This window comes from Peromyscus eremicus, chromosome 8a (genome assembly GCF_949786415.1).
Source record: "Peromyscus eremicus chromosome 8a, PerEre_H2_v1, whole genome shotgun sequence".
NCBI classification, from domain to species: domain Eukaryota; kingdom Metazoa; phylum Chordata; class Mammalia; order Rodentia; family Cricetidae; genus Peromyscus; species Peromyscus eremicus.
In genome coordinates, this window is record NC_081423.1 from 26,752,808 (window position 1) to 26,779,225 (window position 26,418).

General features: G+C 42.9%; 1 protein-coding gene across 1 annotated transcript in view; it reads left to right on the forward strand.

Moving 5' to 3' along the window:
- The window catches only part of Atp10b (ATPase phospholipid transporting 10B (putative)), a 184,457-nt gene extending 168,745 nt beyond the window's left edge, over positions 1–15,712 (forward strand). Inside the window, exons 19-23 of the mRNA XM_059269901.1 lie at positions 1,654–1,854; positions 3,670–3,750; positions 4,881–4,985; positions 10,111–10,298; positions 14,258–15,712. Of these exons, the coding sequence (XP_059125884.1) occupies positions 1,654–1,854; positions 3,670–3,750; positions 4,881–4,985; positions 10,111–10,298; positions 14,258–14,744 (1,062 nt within the window). The 3' untranslated portion in view covers positions 14,745–15,712. The remainder of the gene's footprint in view (positions 1–1,653; positions 1,855–3,669; positions 3,751–4,880; positions 4,986–10,110; positions 10,299–14,257) is intronic.
- The last annotated feature ends 10,706 nt before the right edge of the window (positions 15,713–26,418 follow it).

The window sequence follows — 26,418 nt, forward strand, 5'->3', positions numbered from 1 at the left end:
GAAGTTAAAAATTATTCAGGGTAAAGAAGGAGAGGGAGAAGAGAAAGGAGAAGCCCAGTTAATTTGATGGGAAAGGGAGGAATGGAAAAGAATGTTAGAAATAGGAAAAGAGCAAGAGTTGTGAACCAAAATAAAAGAGAATTTAAACAATTCTCTCAATAGTGAAAAAGTTCAAAATTACATCAATGTAAGAGGGAGAATAAAAAGAAATTTAAAAAACATTACCTTTTAAAGGCTAATAAGGTAAAGTTGAAATACCACTCAATGTGGAGGAGGGGGAAGAAATAGAAAATAAATAATAAAAATGCATAAGTAAAAATTAGATGGATGTAAATTAATACAATATGGTTTTAAAAAAATTGTGCTAAATATGCAAAAAATAAAAGGGGTGAGTATTGGGGTAACTTCTTTCTGGCCCTTTAAACTGGGAACTACAAGTGTGTGTGGAGGGACTAGGCCAGTTAAACTGTGACATCTCACCTGTCCTGTGGTTTATGTGACATCTCACTCTATGTTGGACAGATGTCTGATGTTCCCCAGAGCTTTCTTCAAAAGGGGGCATTCTCCTTCCTTGCATATCAGGGACTCTGCTGGCCACATTTAGGTTTGTATGATATGGGCTAGGTACCATCCTGGAGTAGCTGTTTTAGCTGGGGGAAAGGGTGGGTCTCCCAAATTTATTGAGAAGCAACCAGAGCATGGAGGACCTGCTTTAATATTTTTGTACCTTCCAAGTTTGAGTCCTTAAAAATCAGGTGGCTTCAGAATTTGATCTAACCCTGGCTTTCGACTTGACTATCATCAAACCTAAGGGCAATTCTGAGTAGATGAGATTGTCCCTCTCTTCATATACAGCTCAGCATCTGAGCCTTCTCTCACCTAAGCCCTATGGCAAGTCAAATTGAAGCTCCATGATCTGTGGGTGTTTCCTAAACTCAGGGCCTCAAGGATAGCTCAGTCTTTAACACTTAATTCACTCTTAATATGACACTGGGCTGCTGCCCTCCTAGTTACAGTGTGGCAAAATGGGGTTTGTCTCCACTGCTGACTCATCCGCAGCTGTCTCACCAAAATCTACCAGATTTGATTCATGAATATTGTGGGCTTGTCTTGGGGGGACATCACCCAGCTTTCTTACCTGCCCAGTCTCCTCCCTGCACCAGGCTCTGTCACCTGCTTCTCCTGTGTGACACATCTTTGCTCCTGTCACTTCCTTCTTGGTTTTCCTAAGCTTTTCCTTTACTTCTCTTTAGGATCAAGTTTCTTTATTCTTACTTTCGCTCTCTCCTTTACAGACTCACACAGAAGCTACCCGTAGTCTGCCATCTTACCTGGGAATCCACAGCTCAGCTTTCGATCATCCCTTCCCCCACCTTCTATTACCACTGGAATACTATTTGTGTGTGATGTGCCGTGATAGAGAGCAAAATGATGTTCAGAAAGGTGATGTAGTTTGCCCAAGGTCACGGAGCTAGTAATGAATACGCCAGGGGATTTAAAACCTGGCCCCTCTACTTCCCAAACCATGCTCTCTGCCATCCTAGTCCAGCACACTGCATGCAGGGACCTGACTCATGGAGGCATGCTCTCCATCCTAGTCCAGCACACTGCATGCAGGGACCTGACTCACGAAGGCATGCTCTCTTCCTGCAGTGTTATGTCAACCTGCTCTTCTGGTACCAGTTCTTCTGTGGTTTCTCCGGCTCCACCATGATTGACTATTGGCAGATGATATTCTTCAATCTCTTCTTCACCTCCTTGCCTCCCATCGTCTTCGGAATCCTCGATAAAGATGTCTCTGCAGAAACGCTCCTGGCATTGCCTGAATTATACAAGAGTGGCCAGAACTCTGAGGTGAGGAGCTGTGGCAGGCTTGGGAGGTGGCATCAGATTCTCTCTAACCCTGCAGGTCGGAGAAAGAGGATTGAGCTGGGGGGTCAGGAACTCTACTGTCTAGCCACAGTTCTGCCATTTACTTCCTGGGTGACTTTTGGGTGACTCTGGTCTGTTTCATACTTGCTAAGAATGTTAGATAAGACCAGTAAGTATATTTTAATAGCACTTTAATTATATCCCATGTCAACTGCCATAGCAGAAGCGGGGAGGGGAGTTAGGGAGGGGGGTACATACGGTAAGATCCCATCCCTCTAGGCTGTGAAGTACAGCAATTAAATGCCCAAGACCCAGTTACAAGCACATTTTCTGTTTCTCTAACAAAACACCAAGGGCTGGATAATATCACAAAAGATTTTATTTAGCTCATAGTTTTAATGCTACAAGTCTGAGATCATGTAGCTCTGTCTGCTCAGCCCCCTCAGCTCCATCATAACGAGGAAATGCATCCATTGTGATGGCAATAAATCTGAGAAGGGGAGATCACACAGGGTGACAGGAAGCTAGTGAGATTCCTAGGTCAAGATCACTCTAACAACCCATTCACATGGAAACTAACTCACTCTAAACCTAGCATTAATCCCATTCAGAAAAGCACCCTCCTTCAGTAAGCTAACCACCTCCCACTAGGCACTGTGGTAAACATCACCATACTGAGGACCAACCTTCCAACATAGAAGCCCTTGAGGACACACTCAAATCATGTCCAAACAGTAGCACCTGGTTCAGGGGATCCCTATGACTAACAACTAATCTTCTCAATGAATAAGGCACTCAAGAATGCTTCTATTTCACTCGAAGGAAGGCAGAACTAGACCTCAGCATAACATAGAGTCTAGCACTATCTCAGGGAAACTTAAGAAAGCTTAGGAAGTCATCAAGCGCGTTTCTATAAAGGCCATACGGAAGCTCGGAAGGACCAGAAGAAATAATCCAAGTGGTGCGATTAGCCAAGGCACAGACAAGGAGGCTGGACAGAAGAGATAAGAGTGACATTGGAGCTGTAAGGAAAGAGCTTTGAAACACCCGCGAGTACAGCAAGTGTCTTGGCACCTTGAAGGGAGGAGGGCAAAGCCATAGATGGTGTTTTTAAGAGCCATTGTTTTTGTTGTTTTGTTTTTTTTCTGGACAGCCGAAGAATCAAACCAAACCAAGTCCTAATCAAAGACAGAAGAGAAAGCAATGCAGCACCCAAGAAGCCAAGCTAAAGAGGAGAGGGAGGGAGCACAGCCCCTCTTAGGCTCCTCTAATTTTTACCCTCCCCACAGGCAGGCTGGCTGCACAACAAAGTCCTTGAGTATCTACAATTTAAAAAAAAAAAAAAAAAAAAAAAACCATAGTAAATCACGTTTCCTTTTTCTCAAAAAGGGAGAAGAGCAAAGCATAAGATGAAAAATCTTATCTCTAAAGTAGTTGATCTCTGACTCTTGGGAGCATTGATCCTGGTCTGTGAGTGAGCTCTCCACCTCAGAGAGCACTTAGTGACTTCAGAATAGCAGTCCTAGTGACAGAGCTAATGAACGGCATTGACGGCACTTCCTAGATACCAAAGCACAGTTGCATTTAGTCCCCTTGTACTCCAAATTTTATGGGACAAGAAAGCAGTTCTCAGAGAAGGTTCATCATAATTTCTACAAAGCAGTGTGTTTGAGTGGTGGAGCTAAGATGACAGGTATGCAAAGTATCATATTGGTGAGCTCAGCCACACAGAAGGGAGATGCTTGCAGAGCAGAGGCTCCCTAGGATGCTGAGTTATTGGTGTGTTCTTCTCTGCAGTGCTACAACCTGCCAGTGTTCTGGATGTCCATGGCCGATGCATTCTACCAGAGTCTCATCTGTTTCTTTATCCCTTACCTGGTGAGTCCCATCCTAGACATATAAGTCATAGTGTGAAATTGGTCTTAGGTATACAAAATCACAGACTGGTAGTGCCATTTACACACATCATGGCAGAGACTCTGAATTAGTAGCTAGACACATCCAACCCAAGGTGTTTGAGAAGACAGAACACTTTATGCAAAACTTCACTTCTTGGTCTCTTGAGAAACCAAAAGCTGTTACACTGGGAAGACAGTACAGAATTGATTCATGGCCCTGCTTAGATAAGGATTGTACTCTCAGAGAGCATGTTGTCTGACTTCCTCTGCCTTTGCATCTTCCTGCAGGGGCCCCTTCTCTATGCATGCCATGTGCTGGATACTATCACCTTTCAACTACATCATGTCTGTAATTCTCCTTTCTTCTGAGGTGACTACAAAGGATTTGGCCCAGCCTCCCAGGGAGAGGAGGCACCTTTGGGCAGGATGATGTCTTCTGCTTCTTATTCTCTATAGTTCCTGCCCTGGACCTGAGAGCATTGATTTTCTATTGCTGTGATAAAATACCATGACCAAAATTAACTTGATGATAGGAAAGGACTTTTTCAGCTTTCAGTGATCACAGCCCATCACTGAGGGAAGTCAACCAGGAACTCAAGGGAGGACCCTGAAGGCAGGAATGGAAACAGGAGCCACGGAGGAAATTTGCTCACTGGCTTGCTCCTCTTTGCTTGATCAGCCTGCTTGTTTTGTTTTTTCTAAACAGGGTTTCTCTATGTAGCCTTGGCTGTGCTGGCACTCACTCTGTTGACTAGGCTGGACCTGATCTCAGAAATCCACCTGCCTCTGCCTACCAAGTACTGGGATTAAAGGCATGTGCCACCATCACTTAACAGCCTAATTTCTTATAGCAACCAGGACCACCTGCCCAGGAATAGCACCCCTCCCACATCAATCATTAGTCAAGACAATACCCCACAGACTTGCCTACATGACAATCTTATGAAAGCATTTTCTCAATTAAGATTCCTTCTTCCCAGATATGTCTAACTAAGTTCATATTCCTTCCCCTGCCTTGACTCCCAGCTTCATTGTATTGAACACATATCCTTAAATCCATGCAAGCCCAGGTATGCCTACTTGACATGCCCATTTGTTCTTCCTCCTTAGACCTACCGAGGTTCAGATATAGATGTCTTTACCTTTGGAACACCAATCAACACCATCTCCCTCACTACCATCCTCTTGCACCAGGCAATAGAAATGAAGACATGGGTAAGGATCCCACGGGCCATTTAGCTTAAAAATCGTATTTTTGTTCATTGACTGACTCAAATCTCCAAGTTCTTTTACTCTACATAGTTGATCTAGCTCGGTAAGCCCATGAGTCTCTCACTTCACCCCTATAAAGCAGTAGAATTTGCAAAGATGCTAGCATTGCTGGCCTCAGCATCCAGCCATCATGACAACATAAAGCAATGAGACAGTTCCAAAACCAGACTTATATTGATGAAAAATTCAGGAGCACTGCAGTGATAGGAAAGTCTAGCCTGAGTACAGCTGAAACTGTGTATACATGGCTATTACTCATTTAATGTAGTTACCACATATCAAGCATTCCCAAATATCATATTTTAGAATCTTAAATCACAAAAAGGCAGGCTGAGGAAGTGGCTTAATAAGGTGAGGACCTGAGTTTGATACCCAACACACAAAAAAAGCCAGACATGGTAATTGAGTATACCTATAATTCCAGTGCCAGAAAAGTGAAGATAGGAAGATCTGTGGAGCTGGTTGACTAGCCATTCTAGCTGAATCAGTGAGCCCCATGTTGAGTGAGAGACCCTGTCTCGAAAAATAAGATGGAGTTTGAGGAAAACAGATACCAAAATCAACCTCTAGCCTCTACAACCACCCACACATCATGTATAGAGAAAGAACAAGCTCTCTCACTGAGTTTTGTTAATCAATAACTCTAAAGAGCTCAAAATTATATGCCACATATTAATCTATGCGATTTACGTACATTACCTCATTTAACTTTACTATGTTCTTGGTGTTAGGTTTTTTTTTTTTTGTAACCCCATTTTACAGATTTAGAAACAGACGCAGCAAGGTGTGCCCCAAGTAGCTCAAACTAGAAGTGAGTTTTGAGCCCTGTCATTCTGATCTTTGAACTTTTAACTGCTTTGCTGGCAATACAAAGTCATACATGGAGATCACAGTACAGAAAGATTTTCCCATAGCTATGATAAAATAATTGTTTCTGAAAGCATATACTAAAACTTTGAAAATGCCTCTAAGTAGGCTCAACACATGCCTACATTCTGCCATGAAACTTACCCCCTACCACCATCACAAGCTCAGTAAGAGGCACCAAGAGAACCTCTGGGTCTGGAAGGTCTCATCCTGGAAAATCTTGTTCTCTAATGTGTGACAACAGAACAAAGTGATAAGCCTGGCTATGCCCCTTTTGTCCTAAGTTCATGTTCTTTATGGACCATCAATACCAGAAGAGACTATGACACAATGGAGAGAAGGTCAGGTACATCATGCTTTCTAGAAGGCAGGACACAGATATGCCAGTAGGGAGTCTGGCTCCTGTGTAGTAGGAGACTCTAGAGCTCCATTTATTGTGCTGGTCCAGTTGTCTCTACCCTACAAAGCAAGCTGTGGAAAAATATGGTATTGATAAGCCCCTGGGGTATAGTTATATCAGAAACAGTGAGCAAGGGATGTAAGAGTCAAAGATCCTTTGATACTAGGAACTGAGGCCAGCAGGGGAAACTTTAAGAATTCTCCCAAACGAAAAATTATCATTGAAATTAAAAGTACAGTCTGTGGAATTCATTCTAGATCAGACAGCATGAAAAGAAAAGAAAGGAGGAAAGCTACCAAATTGGTAAGTAGAATTAGAAACTCATGTGGAATCACATACAAGTAATAAATTATTAACAGGAATGGTAGTTGAAAAAAAAATGACTCCAATGTCTCCACCAAAGGAGTCAAAAAATGGGGGAAAGGGTAAATAAGCAATATTTGAAGAACTAAACATTCAAAAAAATCAAAATAGATTTTCACCACTTAAATGTAAAGAGTAAAATTGCACAAGACAAAGAAAAAAACCCAGAGATGGACTTAAAATCTGTTAGTGATTATGGGCAATTCCAGTATAATTCCTACTAGAACTTGCCCAAAAGACCAGTAGTTAGTGAGACCAAAGCAAAAGCTGCTCAGAAACAAAGGCTTCATTATCTTCAAAGACCTGAGGGGAAACAACTGGAGCAGCTCTGTGTGTACACGGGCCCATTAGTGTCTATAACTAACCCATACTTATTTTGCCTCTTGAAATTAATGACATTTTCAAATAAACTATGAGATTTATCACTCACTAGGAAAAAGGAATATACCGAATTTGGCAAAAATATTCAAAAACAACAGATAATTGATTTGGCTAAGAAAATAGAAATATTTAACTGTGTATTTTTACAGGAATCCTCATTTATTTAGTATCTTTAACTTCGGCCTAATCACTAAAAGGCTAGAAAGAGGATAGAAAACTTATCTCTATCAATTCTTCAGAATATAAGGAAGATGAGAAAACTAAAACCAGGAAAAGATGTCAATCAAACATAGAAAATAAGTTAATACTAGTTTTCTTCATTGGTAAATAAAATAAGAAATGCATAAAAATCTCATGCTATGTGAAATTTGCTCAACTCTATCAGAAACGGGCACAGAACACATCTGAACAACAAATTAGAAACAGTCATCAAGAAGCCAGAGAAAACCTTACATATGTCGATACTCCAAAATCCACTTCTAAATTGCGCATGAAATAAAAAGAATAGCATGATGAACAAGAATCTCTTGCTGAGTGACTAAAAAAGCATGACATATGGTTTGCTTTAAGAGCATGGCTACCGGTAGGTCAAAAAAATCAGTATGCGGACCAGAGTGAACTCCTCAGAACTCCGTAAAACCACACCCCAGCAAAGCCACTGAGGGGAGGACACAAAACCACAGTAGCAATGAAGATGATGGCAATGGTATTTAAAGTTTACCAAAACATAGTCAAGAGCAACTCAAAAATAACCTAATCCTTTTCCCAAAACACTAGCTCCAGGGATTATAAAGTAAGCTTGACCAAACTTAACATTTCTATTTTTTAACCTTTTATTTTTTTCATGAACTAAAAAAATAAGGAATAAAGAGAGACTTGTCTTCTTGGCCTATTATGCTACTATAACAAAATATTTCTATACAAACAAAAGAACTTTCTCTGGTTTCTGGAAGTCCAAGATGTAGGAATAGGCAACTTGCATTGGGGACAGGAAGTTAGGGACGGAATATTATCTAACTCCTCTATTTCCAAGATGGCTTGCTTTTGGTGGAGTTCTAGACAGGGGAGCAGCCAAAAATGGGTGCTGTGTTCTTACATTATAATGGCAGAAGATTCCCTCAAACCTCTTTTATAAATCCATTATTTGCACAAAGCTCTTGTGACTCAGACGCTTTCCCAAGCATCCTACCTCCCTCTGGTCTCACATAGGGCCTTAGGCACCCATAGGAAGCTGAAAGGCACACCTACGTTCAAGTGACAGTTACCTGTATTCCATGGCTAGAGTAATTCTGATGCCTCATGAACATAGGCAGTCCAAGGAAATAAAGGTGAAAAAGTACAACCATGAAACATTCATATCCTATTAGCAGACTATAAACCAATGAGAGACTAGAGCAGTGGTTCTCAACCCATGGGGCACAACCCCTTCAGGGCTCAAATGACCCTTTCACAGGGCCACTTAAGACCATAGGGAAACAGATATTTACATTACGATTCACAACAGCACAAAACTACAGTTATGAAGTAGCAACAAAAAGCATTTTATGGTTGGTGTCACCACAACATGAGGAACTGTATTCAAGGATCTTACCATTAGGAAGGTTGAGAACCACTGTTCTAGAGGGTGAATTTTTAAAACAGCTGGAAGAATTTTAAGTACCCACAGGCTATGAGAGAATTTCACTTCTAAGTATGCACCCCACAAATAATAATGATAAATAATTTTGCATGTGTGTAAGGAGACATACAAAAATGTTTGCTGCAGAAGCATTGTTTTTAATAGAATATATAGATATATTACAGAAAGCCTAAATGTTCATCAGTGGTAACATTCACAGTGGTATATTTGTGCAACCAAATACACATAGTCCCAACTTAGCAATGGTTTGACTTATGTTTCTGTTTTATTATGTTTTCATTTTATTCTATGCTGGTACCAACACCACACATGTGGGATACAAGCTGTCCTTCCAATGTTGAATTTAGATCTTTTCCTGAGCTGGCAACACATGGTGGGATATTCTCCTGAGGCTCCTGCAGAGCTAAGCCTGGCAGCCTCTCCTCAGCCTTGCAATCACAACACAAACAACCCATGCTCTGTGCTACACTGCCAGGCTGTGACACTTGGAGGGTTAGCTATAGTCTGAAGCATTTGTAAGTTACAGTATTTTCTACTTACAACAGGTTTATAACGCCTAACTCTGTCATGAGTCAAGAAGCTTCTATAATTAAAATGAACAAGCTAGAGATAGACCATCTGTGTAGACATGGCTCCCAAAGTGTTGTGTGAAAGAAGCTGCCGAGTTACCTCAGTTTGCTTGGGGTCATAACAAATGCTGTTGTAGCTTAAATAGGAAAAAGTTATGTATTACCATTCTTGAGGTTAAAAGTCCAAAGTCAGCATCCTGGTCCAGGCATTATCTGGGGAGAACCTTCATTCCAGGCTGTAGGCAGCTGTCTTTTATTGCATATCCCTGGAAGGAAGAGAAAGAAAGGTATCTTCTTTTGTGCTGCTTATGAGGGCACTAAGTCCATTCATGGGGGACTCCTAAAATTATCTCCCCAAAGCCCCATTTTCAAATACTATCAATTGAGAGTTTCAACATAGAGACTCAGGAGTCGACACAAACTTCTAATCCATAAGCCAAAGGGATACATAGATATGATAAAGAATGTATCCATAAGCATAGCTGTATGACATGTACAAAACTTCCCTAAAAGTAGATAGGCCATTTATAAGAGATATATGGTTACTTTAATTGTATCTATAAGGTTTAGTATACTTGAAATATTCCCCTCAAATTCTGCTCTCTAGAATGCTCTTAACCATTACATTTTTTTAAATAGAATTTTAAAAGCTGAGTCAGTTTTCACAAGCCAACTAGGTAGAGCAAATATGGATATTTGATCCATTAAGCTGCTGTGTTCTGTGAGTGCTTGATATGTATGTGTGCCTCTTCAAAAAGTTGGAAGCAAAGCCTGCCTAAGCTATGTGCATTTGGCTGTCCCTTAATCTAATCGGAACTTCCAACATCATCTTCTTTGTCCTCTCCACAGACTTTCCTCCACGGCCTTGTCCTTCTCGGCAGCTTCTTGATGTACTTTGTCGTCTCCCTGATATACAACGCCACTTGTGTCACCTGCAACAGCCCCACCAATCCCTACTGGGTGATGGAAAGGCAGCTCTCAGATCCCACATTCTACCTCATCTGCCTCCTCACACCGGTTGTGGCTCTTCTACCAAGGTTTGAGCTCTTGGGCAATGCCCTTTAAATTCCCAGTCTCCACAAGCCCCCACAGCCCAAGGGTATTACTTCTCACTGCTGAGAGAGATGATTGGCAAAATCAACTTCAGGAAAGAGGGGCTTGTTTTGGCTCAAAGTTTAAAGGCAGCCAGTCACATTGCACCCACGCTCAGGAAGCAGAGAGGAGTGAATGCTGGTGCCCAGCTCACTGTCTGCTCATAACCCAGGGGTAGCCCACACTCAAGCTGGCTCTTCCTTCCTCTGCTAAACCTTCCTAGAAACACCCAACCACACAGATATACCCAGAGGTGTGTTTCTTCATAAAGACTCTAAATCGGTCAAGTTGACTGGAGCTTTAAGATTGTAGTCCAGAGACTGAGGTGCTGGGGTAAAAGAACAATAAGACAGAGGGTAAATAATATGGACTCTGGTCCCAGGTCAGCCATAGAGCAGCAAAATGTCCCCCATGGTGATGTATGTAATATGGGAGGAATCATTCTACCTCCCTGGCTTAGAAATTGTGTTGTGTGGTAAGAGAGCATTTTTTTAAAGCTCTGTAACCCTTTTCTGTTAGTCAAGGAGTCACACACCCCAGTGCCTGGAGGACAGGGAGCAGTCCCCACAAGCCACATGAAGTGCACACAAAGAACTTCCTGTCATCATAGGAAAGAACCGAGAAGCAGAACTTCAGATTTCTCTCCGAAATTTTAAATTTTTCATAAAATAGCCAACATTTTAATAGCACTTAAGTTTAAAACACATGTGTAACATTCATGATCGCATACTATTTTCTGACACTTCCAACCTAAAAACCCCTGCTTTCACATTTTCAAGGAAAATACCAGCAATATTAGTGCTTTTCTGTGGAACTCATGGTTGGTACACATTGTACAGCCTCAACGCCCCTTTTTTCTATCAGCCAAGTAGTAGGCAGAGCTAAGGTTCTGGTTCATGAAACAGCTGAAGACCTAAGTCCCCAGATGTGTCCATGTTACCAGTACAAACCACAGTGGGAGCAAGGTTCTCCTGACTGAAAACCCAGCCCCATAGTTGGAGGTTTTTGTTTTGTTTTGTCTCTTGATTTTGAAGGTAAGCAACTGTGGTCATCATGGCCAGAGTGAGCTTTTTGAGTCCAAATATTATTTGGAAACTAGAAAAGAATTCATGAGCCCAGTGTTCTTCCTTAGAAAAAAAGCTTGGAGCCAGAGTCTTACAAGGCAGCTTAATAAAGGCCCTTAAACATGTGCAGGGACTGTTGACACATGTGGAATGAACAGATGGGCATCAGTTTGACGGCTTGCTGAACAGATGAGGAATGAGTTGAGGAAATGTTAGCAAATATGTACTTGCTAGTGACCATGGTATACAGTCCAAATCTTTGCTTATTCCATATTATCACCACAAAGTTTAATTCCCATTTAATTCTATTTACTAAGGTCACAGGGATTTCTTCTGATAATGAAGGGATTATTTTCATAGTTGTAAGGACTCCTGACTTACAACCTTGGCATAATTCTTGTTTGTTTATAGAAATCCACATGATAGAATGTTTGCTGTAGAAAACGGTTTCTGGCTTAAAGTTGAAAGCCACATTTCTCATAATGGGCAGTGATCTTACTCACCAATCTTGTGATAAGTAGACCACTAATCTTAGTCAAGTTAATTCACCCCACACAAAAGGACAGTGCAAAAGTCGCTTCAACTAGAAGCATTGATGTATGCAAACTATTTTAGAGACTTAAAAACAGATTAGCATACCAAGCTTAAACCCTAGGGCATCCTCTTAATCCTTTTAATTAGTAGTAGCAAATAGTAACAGTCTTGGGGCTTAGTAAAAGTCCTTGACTTTTATGACCTACGCGTTCTTGGACTCTCTTCCCACTTTTCTTTCCTCTGCAACTCACACCCTAGATACAGTGAGTTCCAAGCCTTCATCCCAGGTTCGCTGATCTTCTACCATTGTAGTTTTCTCCACAGACCCAGAAATCACTGTTCTGAATTGAAAGAACTTTCTTAACAGGTGCTTCCCAGCACAGGCCTCTCTTTGATTCCAGCTACATTTCTCTAGTTTAGTCTATCAACTACACTTGGCATATTTAGTCTAAGAAAAGCAGAAAGTACTTACAACTTCACGCACCAATTCACCCTCCAAATCTCAGTCTCTTCAGAGTTCCCTTCAGATAATGCCAGGGCCCAGGCCACCCTCTGTCCATTATCCTGTGGCCGCATATCCAGAGTTTGCACAGCAACAAGTCAACACCTCTACCTGTGGTGTATTTCTCAGATACATTCGCAATTTCCATTTCTAAAGCTGCCATCATAAACAAGATACTCCCCTGATACCCCAGATTACATAATTTGTCTCCAGTTAGGACTTTTCTCACTATCCACTATTAATGTATCAAAGTCTGATCTAGCCATCCATTCGTTAGTCCCCAAAGACTTCCCTGGGTCTTTACAATCAAATAGGAAATCCAAACCATGACCCACAGTCCTTGCCTGCTCTAGTCCTTCCACCCCCATCTTGGATCTACCCCTCACTTTCACACTTGAGCTGCTTGGCCTGGGTTTTGTTTCTCATCCCTGTGTCTGACTATTCCAACCCTCATCCTTCTTCAAGGATGGTCTTCAGATGAGACCAAGTATTTAACCTTCTCTCTATCCATAACTGAGCTCTTGTGGAACAAGCGAGTAGGAGTTCCCTCTTGTTCAAAGCTTTACTCCTCTAGGGCCTGACTGTTGTAGAGACTTGATACTACAAGGAGGATGGAGGAGAAAGACAGTGTCCTGGGTAAGAGATTGGACTAAAGAAATTTCAGTTTCCAGATAAGAAGTCCAATCTTTCCTGAAGCATATACACGGCTCCCTATTTATTCACTGGGGTGGTAAAAATGAGGGAAATTTTATCTGCACTGGTAGGATCTACTACAGTCTTCAGAAAACCCTTGCCCCCTGTGGGTTCACCATGCAACTTTCAAATACAACAAAATAAGAGTCTCTGTTTACAAGGCTTTAAAAATAACATTGTAAAATGTCTCCAAAGCCAGATGGGTAGCTTTTTAGATAACACTCAGAAAAGGAATGTGGGTGGCCTATGATACAAGATAGTTAACCTTCTCACCCTTCCACTTGCCTAAATTTGGATCCAGAAGATGAATTTAGAGTCTCCCACAGGCTACATGCAGCTTGGCAGGAAAAAGGCAAGTCAGAGTGAGCTACTGAGATCTCAGAAATTTTCGGACATTGGGAGAATCACCTCAGCATACTGCTGTAAGGGTTTTTCGGTGAAAGAGTATCCTGGTGATCACAGGGCCAAGAAGTGCTGCAAAAATCAACCCACATAACAGACCTCACCTGGGGGTGACAGTTTCCTCACTGGGCAAAGGGTAATTATATAAAGTTCCACCAAAAAAAAAAAAAAATACTGACACCTACACAGTAGATAAGAGACTAGCTTATAGATCTAGAGCTCTTGGGTCTGACCATAGCTTCATAGTGGACAGAGCACTGGATTCATTTTCACATCTGTACACAAAAGGAAATAAAAGTGTAGTTATGCATTGTGTAGACTCTCTAAGACATGAGAAACACAGCACCAAATACACTCATGGCAATGTCTCCAAGTAACTGAAGCATGTGTGCCTTATTGTGGGTCAAAGACAGCCTCATAGTCCTTGACTGTGCCAAGCACATGGATTTTTGAGAGAATGAGTCCGCAATCAGCAAAGCTCTTTGAACAGTCCTGGTACAGAATAAGCATTAACTGTTGTGTTTTGTTAGTGTTACCGTGCTGCCTCCATCTCCAGAGGCAGCCACCCTTAGCTTTGGGAGTGATCACTCAGAGTACAACAAAGACAAGGTCACCCTGAGAGAAAAGTTCTAAGAGCCCTTTCAATGTTGAAATTTTAAGGCATCAACCACAACTCAAAAACTATCTTTATTCTTTTACTTCCTACTAGGTACTTTCTCCTGTCTCTGCAAGGGACGTTCGGGAAGTCTTTAATCTCAAAAGCTCAGAAAATTGACAAGCTGCCCATAGACAAAAGAAACCTTGAAATCGAGAACTGGAGAAGCAAACAGAGACCTACCCCTGCCTCTGCCTCTGCCTCTGTTCCTGCTTCTAGCCCTGCCCATGCTCAGCCCCCATGCCATCCAGTACCACCTACACAACAACAGGACTTAGGAACCAGCACCCCAAAGAACTCTAGCCCTCCCAGGCAGAAGCACACTGAAGACTGGGTTCTCCAGGGTCCAAGATGCAGCAGAGAATTTTCAAGGGATGACACATGTTCAGGAGACACCTTGGCTAAACTCTCCTCTGGGGAAAGCCTTCTGGGCCCAAACAGAACAATGGCTCCCACAGCCTATACCAGGGGACAGAAGGATATGTCTCGTCACTCAAGCAAAGGCAGTCATCGCCGGTCTCAGAGTTCGCTGACTATATGAGGGGGCTACAGAAATCAGAGCTTGATCCAAACTCAGAAGAGGCCACCCCAGTCGCTGACAAGTGACCCTAGTCCCCTTCCTGTCTGTAGAGGAATGACTGCCAGTTTTATCAGTTCTCCTCACCAGGGTTGACTTCCTTTAGGAAATGCTGGTCCCAGAGGAGCTGAGCAAAACTGACTGACTTTAGCTTTCTTCTGCCGCCAGGCAGCACATTTTGAAAACAATAGTCTGGATTCAGATGTTATGAGTTTGTTGCATTGTGTTCCAAAGTTTTAGCCCAAGCACATCCTTATGCACTTCTAAATGAGTAAAGCCTATGAACCCAATGCAACCCGGCAGTAAGTATCCAAGACTCCAACCAGTATTATAAATCTTTGAAATGTATCAGAATATGGAAGTTACTCGGCTTGTCAAGCCATCACCTCACCTCACCCAAGAGTTCAAGTTTCAGAAGAGACCTGCACACACAACAGCTTCATCTCAAGATCACTGCAGTACCAAGTCAGGGATAACATCCCTTCCATGAACAGAGTTGGGTCTGCTTCCTTCCTCTAAGCCAGTGGTTCTCAACCTTCCTACTGCTGCGACCCTTCTTTAATACAGTTCCTCATGCTGTGGTGACCCCAACCATAAAATTATTTCATTGCTACTTCATAACTGTGATTTTGATACTGTTATGACCTGTCATGTAACTATCTGATATGCAGGATATCTGACATGCAACCCCCAAAGCGATTGTGACCCAGGTTGAGAACCACTGCTCTAAGCCAAAGAAAACTATATCTGAAGATGAAAATGGCATTAAATGGGATTTATGTGCACAACAGATATTACCAACTGCTGTAAGGTTACAACTCATGTAAGAGGCAGGAAGAATACACATACTAAAGATTTTCCACTAATGGACCACATGCCCCACCATCTGAGGAATATTCCAAAAGTACACGACATTCTCTTCATAAAACTATTTATTTGAAATAAAATTGCCCATCCTCATTCAACTCTTACAGTGGGAGATATCAGGAATAAAATCTCAGCCCACGTTCCTGCAAGAAGAGGCCCGTATGACAGAGCAACTATGAATGCAACGTGGCATCTTCAAGTTTAAAACCTACACTAATCAGCTTATGCCACAATGCCATGGCCATCATTGGCCCGTGATTCAGCTAAGTTCAGCAGTCATGGGGAAAGAATTCTATGTGCTTCATATCCCTAGAAATTGTAAATGCTAAAAATGTTGAAGAGCTCAAAGATTTCTATAAAAGGCTGGGTGACAGTTTTCAAAGGCTGTCAAGATAAACTAGATCTGCTATGACCAGCAATGGCCTATTCAAGTCTTCAAAGTCAAGTCAAGGGTATTCTTTGCCCTAGTCTCCTTAAGGCAGTGCTTACACATTCAAAGTCCAAGGATAGGCAAACTGTAACCTTTGTACCCAAGTCATCACCACGAGCCATGAGTTGGCCTGTCACTTAATTCCTCAGCAATGATACTAAGAACAAGCTCAACAATCAAGATGGCAAATGGCAGAGTGAGCTGACTCTCTGTTCATCCTTGTGGAAAACAAAGACTGGAGGTGCCATTTGGAGGATCATCTCTGCCGTGTAATGATGCCAGCATGAGCCAGAAGACGGGGACTTGAATATCCTACAGAAAAATTGATGTGGCCATGCAGGAGGTGCGGGATGAGAGATGAATAAGCAGGCATGGGTTGTTCCAAGTGAAGAGATTCATCAAAACTTGGATTTCACCCCCTTTTACCTATGAGACTCCTGCCTACTGCCAATAGCCAGAAATCCTCAGTAATATATTCTAAAAAATAACAGAGCATTGGCTCCAGTGGATTGGAGTTTAAGTGTTTGCTTCTCCCTGTAGCCTGTAAAGGACCTTGAAGCAGGTCACCATGCCTGCAAATTAAGTTTAAACAGCTCTACCTCCTGGCGTGCAGATGGAGTCCAAATTGCATACAGTGCACTGATGAGGCTTTCAGAAAGCAGGTAGTCCTTAAGACCAAAGAGAGTCTCACTTCAGAGGGAAAAGAGGGGATGGGAAGCTGAAAGAAAATGGGACACCCCAGCCCTTACCGAAATCCATGCTCAGCGCAGCATTCGGACGCTGCTTTTTCTTGCCTGACTGACCATCTCAGTTTGCCTGAGATGATCCCATTTTTACAGTTTCCCACATGCTGGGGAGCCTGGGCCATCTGGTCACAAGTAGTCATTTACTTTTGCCACTCCTTGTGGACCAAACCAACAGTGTGACTGTCTGATGTGCCATCTTCCTCAGAGGGAAGCTCTACACTCCCTCTATAATGTAATGCTAGTGATGGTATGTAGTATATGTTATATGTGTATAATCTTTTTACTGATTGACTGGAAAAATGTCATCTTTTTTTTAGAAAGAAAGAAAAATAAACTTGGTTTTTCCATAGTTCTCAGCCTATCTGGAATCTTTATTATTCTTCCTATATATTATAATTACTGATCCTGAATATTTATTCATTCACTCATCCTTTGCATTTACTCATTCATTTATCTATCCAAGAAACTTCAGTAAGTCCCTACTAAATAATTTGAAGGGGAACATGAGCTGTGAAGAAGTTAATACCTGTCCTCACCTTCCTTCCATACCTACCTTCCTAAGGCTCATGGCATTAGGAATATTTAACCCAGTATGAGAGTAGAGCACAAACTCTGTCTATGGGCTGGAAGAGTTGGAAACGGTCCATACAACACTTACATTCAGGAACTCTAACCCAACTACTTCTCTCCTGCAAGTCTAGCACACACCCAGAACCCAGCTGACTTGGTCACCTCTGCCATTTCATTGTAAACGTGAGTGATTGCAGCACAAACATGAGGATCTGAGTTCAAATCTCCAGTACCTACAGTACCTACATTTAAAAAATCAATGTGTAGCCAAATGCACCTATAATCCCAATATTATGGCAGAGGGGTGGGGTGGGCACAAATGAGAGGATCTTTAGGACTTGATGGTTGCAAGACTAGGCTTAGTAAGAGCCTGTTTCTAGGCAAAGGGTGGTAGTAGATGAAACCCCAATCTCCTCTGGCCTCCATGTGCACAAATATCAGAGAGAGAGAGACAGAGAATAAATAAAGTGATCAGTGTGACTAGAATTCAGACATCAGAAGGAAATGGCCTGGGATTATGTTGTGCTAATGACTATAGAGTTAGTTTACTGGTCTAAGCCTGTGTCACCACCTAACCCCACAGCAACCCTCCAGGATAAAGGCTTATCTAGCCTGGCACAGTAGCTTCAACTATACCACAGCCACCTCAAAGCTCCATGCATTGACCTCACCCTTACTTTGTCAACAGAGCTCACATGTGTCTGGGACCCAAGCTCTCACTCCCTGCAGAGTCTCTCATCCTCAAGAAGGCCAGCTAGGCCTTGGTACATGGCTCCAGAATTGGAAAAAAGAAAGCTGTAAGACCTCCTGCAATCTATGCTGAGAACTTGTATACTTGCTGACCACCATGTCCACGGAAGCAAGTCACAAAATCAGCTCTATTTCAAGAATGTGGGGAAATGCGCTCTACCTTTTCATGAGAGGCACTGTAAAGAAACTGAATGTCATTTGCACTCATCCATCCCCACCGAGTAGAGGAAGGAAGTGAGGTGAAGTCACATAAAGATTATAACAGTACCACCATTAACAAGTGGTCAGGTGGGACGCTAACCATGGGAGTCTGAAAGCAGAGGCCCTGTGTTATGCTTAGCCGGAGATACACGACTCAAGGTAAGACCAGAACCAGATAGGGACCAGAACCAGACAATGTTCTCTGGAGAGGCAGGGTTTCACAGTGGGGTGGGTGCCTGAATTTCATCACAACTCTGGCACAACCTAGCAATGTGACCCAGGGAAAGACCATTCCACACTATGTCAATCCAGGTTGCAGCCCAAACAAAGTGAGTCTAAAGCCAGCATTTAGGGGGAACCTCAGTTACTCCTTACACTGCCATACAATATCTCCCCAGTGGCCCTCCTCCACTCTAGACCAAGCATTTAGCCAGGCTGATCCATGTGGAACCCTTTCCTCTGGAAGCTTTCTAGTGCCACCTAGCCGGATAGAAAGAGGTACTGCACCTGACAGGGCTTCGAACAGTGGAATTCTACTGACAATGAGTTGGGCTGGAGCTAAGAATTGGAGGCCAGATTTCAAGCTTTGGTGGTGTGGTTTCCATGGTGACTCTAAACAAATTCAAGATATTTTTTCCCCTGAAACTATTAATCTCAGATTCCCCAAACTCTTAAGTTGGGCCCTCTTGGTTCTAGAAGCTGTTTGGGGCGGCTAGTTATGGTCTAGGAATATCCTCTGACGGTTCCCAAGCCTGTGGTTAACTATATGTGCATCTGTATGAGTCTGTATAGCATACACACATAAACACAGAGACTGGAAAAGCCCATTTAAAAAAAAAAAAACACTAGTTTCCTGCTGTGCCCCTGGTGCTTGGAATATGGCATCACATGACAACAGCATGAGGCTGCCATTGGAGAAATCATGAGTGGGATTGGTTTTCAGGGATTGAGTGAAGCTGGGAAGGCATCAACCCTTTGGGGAAGGGTTAAAAACCTCCCAATCCCTTTGAAGACCTAGGTTGGCTTTTTCAGATCAATAGATAGGTGTTGAGAAACTGTTGTGAAAGTGGACCCTAAATGAACTGCCAAGGCAGTCATCATTTTCAACTGTCAAGAGGGAAGCCACAGCAAATACATACTTTTCCTTTACATAGGTCCTCAGGCAACTAAGGACCAGGCACCTCCATCACCACTCCTATCCACCCCTAATAAATGTGGTTGCTTGCTATGTAAATAAAGCACAGAGCCAATATTCCTGTGCCCCTCCAAGCAGAGCACTACCTCAAAGACATACCTCTGTGGACAGTTTAACAGTCACTGTCTTACAGCAGTCTGTAAGAGAGGTTCACCCCTCACAGGGAAGCCTGAGGAAAGGTAACCCAGGCACAGAAGGATCCTCAGAAACAATTGCAAAGAGGCTAGCCAAGAAGACACTTGACTGAAATTTAAAGAAAGTATTTTTCCTACATTTTTGAACCAATGATTTTAATTAGGATTAGTTGCAGGAGCATAAAGGGGTATTTTTAAAACTACCTTTCCAGTAGCTACAATGCTGAATAAAATGTCTCACCCTTACCCAGCAATCATAATTAATCTATGGATCTTCAGAGAAGGATGGGGCCATGTCTTAGTGAAGAGACATCATGACCAACGCAACTGATAAAAGCAAGCATTTAATTGGGGCTAGCTTACAGTTTCAGAGGTTTAGTCCATTTTCATCATAGTGGGAAGCATGATTGCACACACAGTGCTGGAGCAATAGCTGAGAACTACATTCTGACCCATAGACCAAGAGAGAGAATATGAGCCTGGCATGGGCTTTTGAAACCTCAAAGCCCACCCCCAGTGACACACTTCCTCCAACAAGGCCACACCTCCCAATCCTTTTCAAATAGTGCCATTCCCTAATGACTAAGCATTCAAATATATGACCTTATAGCGGCCATTCCTATTCAAATCACCACAAGCCTTATGAGCTCCTCTGGCTCATAATGCTAAGGGGCCCAGTCCTGCACAGGTATTGGGCAGGTAATAGAAAATGTTTTTCTTTAGGGTCAACAGCCATTTCTACTGCAGCTAACCTGTTTATTCCCACAGGTGAAAAGTTGCTATTGCATGTCAATGATAAAACCCAAGTGAGAGATAAGTAGCCAAGTCCAGGGTCATCCAAAAATATGTAAGCAAAGCTAAGATCAGAATTGTGCCCTACTGACACTCATCTTCAACCATTTCATCAGCCAGAAAGAAAATACCAATGCTTTCCATAGTAGTTTGCATGTTTTAAAGGACACCCTCACACAGACATGAATGCAGGCAAAACACTAATGCATATTTTTTAAAAAAGGCTGTTACACCAAATGGGTAGAATGAGAAAATATGAGGCCACATGATAGATGTGTGAAGAGAAATCTGTCTGACCGTGGGGTCTGTAGTGCTTTGAATAAGGATAGCCCCATAGGCTCATATATGTAAACACTTGGTCCACACTTGGTGTCACTGATTAAGGAGGTGTGGACTTGCTAGAGAAAAGTAATCACTGGGGGTGGACTCTGACAGTTCGTAGTCTGTCCCCATTTCCAAGTAGCTGATTCTCCTTTGTGCCTGTACTTGCAGATGTGATCCCTCAGACTCTTGCTCCAACCACCATGCTTTCCTGCTGCCATGCCTCCCCACCATGACGAACTCTTCCCTCCAGAACCACATGCCCAAACAAACTCTTCCATCTATAAGTTGCTTTGGTCACGGTGTTTCATCACAGCAACAGAAGGATAGCTAACATAGGGTCTTTCTAGAACTCATCATTTGCAGATGTGTGTTCTGGGGGCGGAGGGATGGACTATAGCAGGTAAGGGTATCTTTCAGACTTCTCTTGTCCTGCTTGCTGAGGCAGAAATGAATTCTAAAGCCCCATCGGGTGCTGCTGTTCAGCCCCAATTCTGCCCTCAGAAGAAATATCTCTCTCTCTCTCTCTCTCTCTCTCTCTCTCTCTCTCTCTCTCTCTCTCTCTCTCTCTCTCACACACACACACACACACACACACACACACACACACACACACACACTTTTACTGGATGTATTAAAACACATACATAAAAATAAGCATGCCCTTTGTTCTCCCATTTCTGCAAGACTTACAATCAAGAAAATCAAGAGTCCTAGACAACATGATACTCACTAAGACTCTAGCCAAGGCATCCTTCTTTTAAAGAGCAAGAAGCAAAGTCCCAAAGAGAGGATGAAGAAGAGCCACCTCTGATTCTCAGTTACTCCATGAACTTTCCCCACAGTGGCCCATTGGAACATTCCAAAGTAAGATTTTATACCACCCTCCTGGCCCACTATCAGTTGGGTCAAGACAGTCAGAAGACTTCACTCAGGCTACCATCTTCATGAACATCATGACCTAACGAGAGATTCCCAACTTGGCAATCCTACTTTTCAAAAGCACTCAGTTGCTTTATCCCAAAGAAGCAGGCCTAAGACTTCTCAAGTCAAGGTAGCAAGTGAGGATGGGGAAATAGACATCTTCATCCAGGAATGGAAGGGATTGCCTATATCTGAGGCTGGCCCGGACACACACAGGGAGTGGACAATCTGTTCTTGTTCAGTTAAGTCTGTGGCTGGGCCAAGAGTCAGCCCTGTGTTGCTCAACTTCAGGGTTCAAAATATAAAACATCAAGCCACCCTCCTGCCAGAAGAAAGTGGGAAAAAAGCCCCAACTAGATCTAAGAATCAAAAGATCATTTCTCATTCTTACAAATTTCTTATTGTGTGGCTTTTCTTTCTCATCTAATTAAAATAAGGAGGTTGTTCTGAAGGTCTTCTGAGCCTGTGATTTTCCTGAACTCAGCCTTCTCATCTATGAGAACACTTACAAAGTCATTCCTAGAAACCCTTGAAACTTTCATTCAAGAGATATCACTAAGAAATCTTTCCTTTTTTTTTTTTAATGACGATGTCAGAAGCCAGATGGATCCAACTCTTTGAAAAGAAAATTAAAGGCACTAGGAGGTCAACTGAAAACCTGCTGACTGGCTAAGCATTAGCAAATTGCAAATATAGATTGGAGAGGGGAGGAGTAAGTAGGTGGTAGGAAATGAACCCGAAGGATATTGAGATAACTCTCAATGTAAATAAAAAAGAGTCACCAGGTCTCCATTTACATGCCCAGCTCCTAAGCCCTTCATCACCTGACCTTGCCTGATCTTGCCAGGCTTGGAGCCTAAGCTTTTAGGAACCATAATAGATGGCTGCTCTATATTCTGAGGACACTCTGTACCTTCTAATCCCTGTGCCTCTGCTGCTCCCACTGTGGCCTCTACCCAGTAGCACCTATTCAAAGCCACATCTAGAATACAGACCTGCATAGAACAGTCCCTGTCACTTCACTCCTGAAGCCTTTTGCACATCTCTGTGGAACCCAACACTAGTTACGCAGGTCTATGTGTCTGTCACTCCCCAAAGACTGATGGAATGGGTCATCAAAGATTCCACTTCAGTTCTTCCCAAGCCTGGTGCCAGGCTTTGGCCAATGAGGACACTGGACTAGCCCATAACAATGTTCTCATCTCTGATCCTGAACACAAATCCAGAAGACAGAAGTTGAAAGCATATTTCCTGTGACTTGATCTGCCTCTTTTTTCTCTGCATATTCAAAGACCAGATGATGATCCGAGGGTCAAAGTTTTGGGGAAAATCATTAGTTCCTTGTTGCCTATGTATTCAAAGGACTCAAGCCACAATGGGCTCTCTCTCTCTCTCAAATTCTCTCTCTTGACTCTTTCTCCTCCCATTTTCTCTCTTTCCTCTCCTCAGTGTACTTCTTTAAAAACGCTTCTTTTTCTCAAAACCTTCTCTAGGTCAGCTGACACAGGTAGGCTGAGCCTTATCCGAAGGAAAAACCATCTTCTCCTTTGTTGTCTTTTCTCGCCAGGCTCTACTTTTGACTCATGGCCTTAGCCATAAATGACTAGCGTGTTCTCATTCTTCTCCTGTCCTCTGTGTCACTGAACTGTGGATAGGGGACTAGGGTTGTGGGGTTGGGACATGGAGAAGAAATGCGACTCACCATGTACAATACAGCAATGTCTGAGGCATACACCCACCAGGATGCCATCAGAGTTTCTATTTGTTATTTATCCTCACTTTACAAGGAAGTACACCAAAGCTCAGAAGAGGTAGGTGGCTTTTCCAAAGGTATATTGTCAAGAACACAATTAGTGTTCTGATCCAGTGATGCTCTTGGACCGCTCACTGGACCACCAGGCAAGCTGGTCTCTTGGAAGCCATCAGGGTTTGCATCTGATCTTCTAGAACAATCTTGTCCTTCCAGGTGTCAGTCTGAACCTCCAGCTGATTAAAATCCCTGCTTCATTTCTTCCCAGAGTCCCCACTGGCACACACACTCCAGACACTGACAGGGAGCCTGGGAGAAGAAGAGGCCTGTGGGAAGACATGTTGACATTGGCCAGCTCTAATGAGAGCTCCAACAGCCCAAGCTGTGCCTACTAGACAAAGTAGACACACGTTCATCTCTGCCCCAGCTGGCTCCCCTCATGGCCTTGCTCACACAGGCATGCTCAAGGGGGCCCTGCCTGAACCATAATGCAGGAGGAAGGCACCCAGCCCTGACTCTCTTCTTATTTTTAATTAGAAATTCCCATTAAAGCCACTACAGCAATGAGGCACACGCCAGGCAGTATACTTCAGGACAATTAGCACACTCTTTAGGTGGCTAAAATGGCCCAGCTCTGGCCTGTGGCTGACATAATTGCACCAAAACATACAGCCCACCATGGGGCTCCCATTTCAAATGGAAAAAAAAAAAAAAAACAATTAGTCATGCATCTATTGGGCAGTTAGATCTGTAGGACATAATTTAGTATTCACAATTTAAAAGATTGCCAGGGGTGGGGATACATGGAAATCATCTCAGTATGTTCATAAGCAAGTCTCTATCCTTCACATCCAGCACATGGCTAATGCTAGGGGTAGATAACTGTGCAGGGCAGCTGGGTAGTGACTGTGTGTCGGGATCACTGGAGGCATGAGCATTCCATTCTTAGAATGTGGGAAGTAATTAGGGGGGCAAGTAGCTTCTGGAACCCCTCTGTACCTCCCTGCTACTTTCTGAATTCCCAGGCCACTAATTAAAACCTGCCTGTAAGACAGCTCCTGGCTGAGTCACTGTGATGATTCTGAAGAGTAAATAAAATGAGCAAATTCGAAGAGCAGAAAGACCTCTCCGAACACCGGGAGAGCTGTAGAAAGCCACCCCCAGGCTCCCAAGACTCTGTTTGAAGCCATCCTCTTGGATTCCACATGCACAAGCATTTTGTCTGCGTTTGCTAGTCTTTCTCGGCTCCGCACTGAACCATTGCGCCTTCCACGAGCCGGGCCGGCAGCGAGGCTGTAATTAATATTCAACTGGCATTTCCACTGCGCACTCAAAAGCCTGTTCTTTCAGCCTTTTCAAATCCAATTCAGACCAAAGTAATCTTTGCCCTTGCATTTGGGTTCAGGCAACAGCAATTCTCGGGCTTGCAGATTGCGTTTATTAGCATTTATTGAACAGTAGAGGAGCCCCGCACGTTACGGGTTGTCACTAGGTCTCTGATTTTCCAACTAAAATTAACAAGCCAGCGAGGCATTTGTATTGGGGCAGGAAGGAGGCATTTCTGGGAGAAATGTTATTGGTGATTTTCATAGGGACCTGTTAATGGAGTGGAGGGTTGTGAGGATTTGAAGGAACAATTGGTTAATAGGAGACAGCCCTTCTTTGATCGTTCACTCAAAAGTCCCCTGAAGATCTTCCTTATTTGTGGATCTACAGAAAGGGGTAGAGCTTAAGAAGCTTTGACTTAAATCCTGTACTCCAGTGGGTGACCTTGAGCAAATGACTTTCCTACAGGACTCTGCTCATCTCAAAATGAGTTAACAAAATCAGCGGTATGCTTAAACTGTGTTCCTCAAAACCACCAGGAGGATGTGATCAGAATAGGGGATCAGGTCCACTTCTAGGCCTCCTTGTATTATGCAATTTTTTTTTCATCTTAGTCTGTGGGCCACAAATGTTAGGAAGTGAGATCTGGTCTCTAAAATCTGCTATAGCTATGGAGCTGCTGACCTTTGAGAACCAGGAAGTTTTGTTAAAAGGAACCCACCCTGTTTTTATTTAAAAAAAAAAAAAAAAAAAAAAAAAAAAAAAAAAAAAACAGCTTTAGGCGTTCATCTTGAGTGGCCAAAGAGATACTATAGTGAGCCAGAAGCAGCAGATGAGAATGGAATCCCAGCAGAGAGATCATCTAGAGGTGGGGCTGGTGGGTATGGGGATTCAGAATGTACAGATGATGGGAAAATCATGACATCTCAGTGATAATCTACAGCCGTTACTTGGCCAGATGAGGTCCCTTGGTCTAGGCTGACAGGTGCAGCAGGCCAATAGGCTATAGGAGAACCACCAAGATGGATGAATAGAAGTGTCCTACATGTGACTCTGCCCTACAAAAGAACCAAGCCAACAAAGGAAAAAACTGTTTTTGAAGATGATGATAAAGAGAGAGATCTGAAAATGAGGTGGTAAATCATTAGAACCTTAGTCAGCAAGAAGGAAAGTCCACCTGGAAAACTTGCCACTTGTGATTTCAGCCCTGACTCCCTTTGAGGGGTGAGGTGTTGTTGGTTGTTTTTTCTTTTGGGGGCCTGACACCCAGCTCCCAAATAAATCACACATGGAGGCTTATTCTTACTTACTAATGCCTGGCCTTAACTTGACTTGTTTCTTGCCACCTTTCCTTAACTTAAATTATCCCATCTATCTTTTACCTCTGGGCTTTTCCCATTCTCTTATTTCTGTAAATCTTACTCTTACTCTGTGGCTTGCTGTGTAGGGGGATAGCTGGAGTCCTCCTCTTTCTCTGGCTCTTCTCCTCTCCTCCTAGATTTCTCCTTCTATATATTCTCTATACCTGCCAGCCCTGCCTATCCTTTCTCCTTCCTTGCTATTGGCCATTCAGTTCTTTATTAAACCATCAGATGTTTTAGACAGGCACAGTAACACCGCTTCACAGAGTTA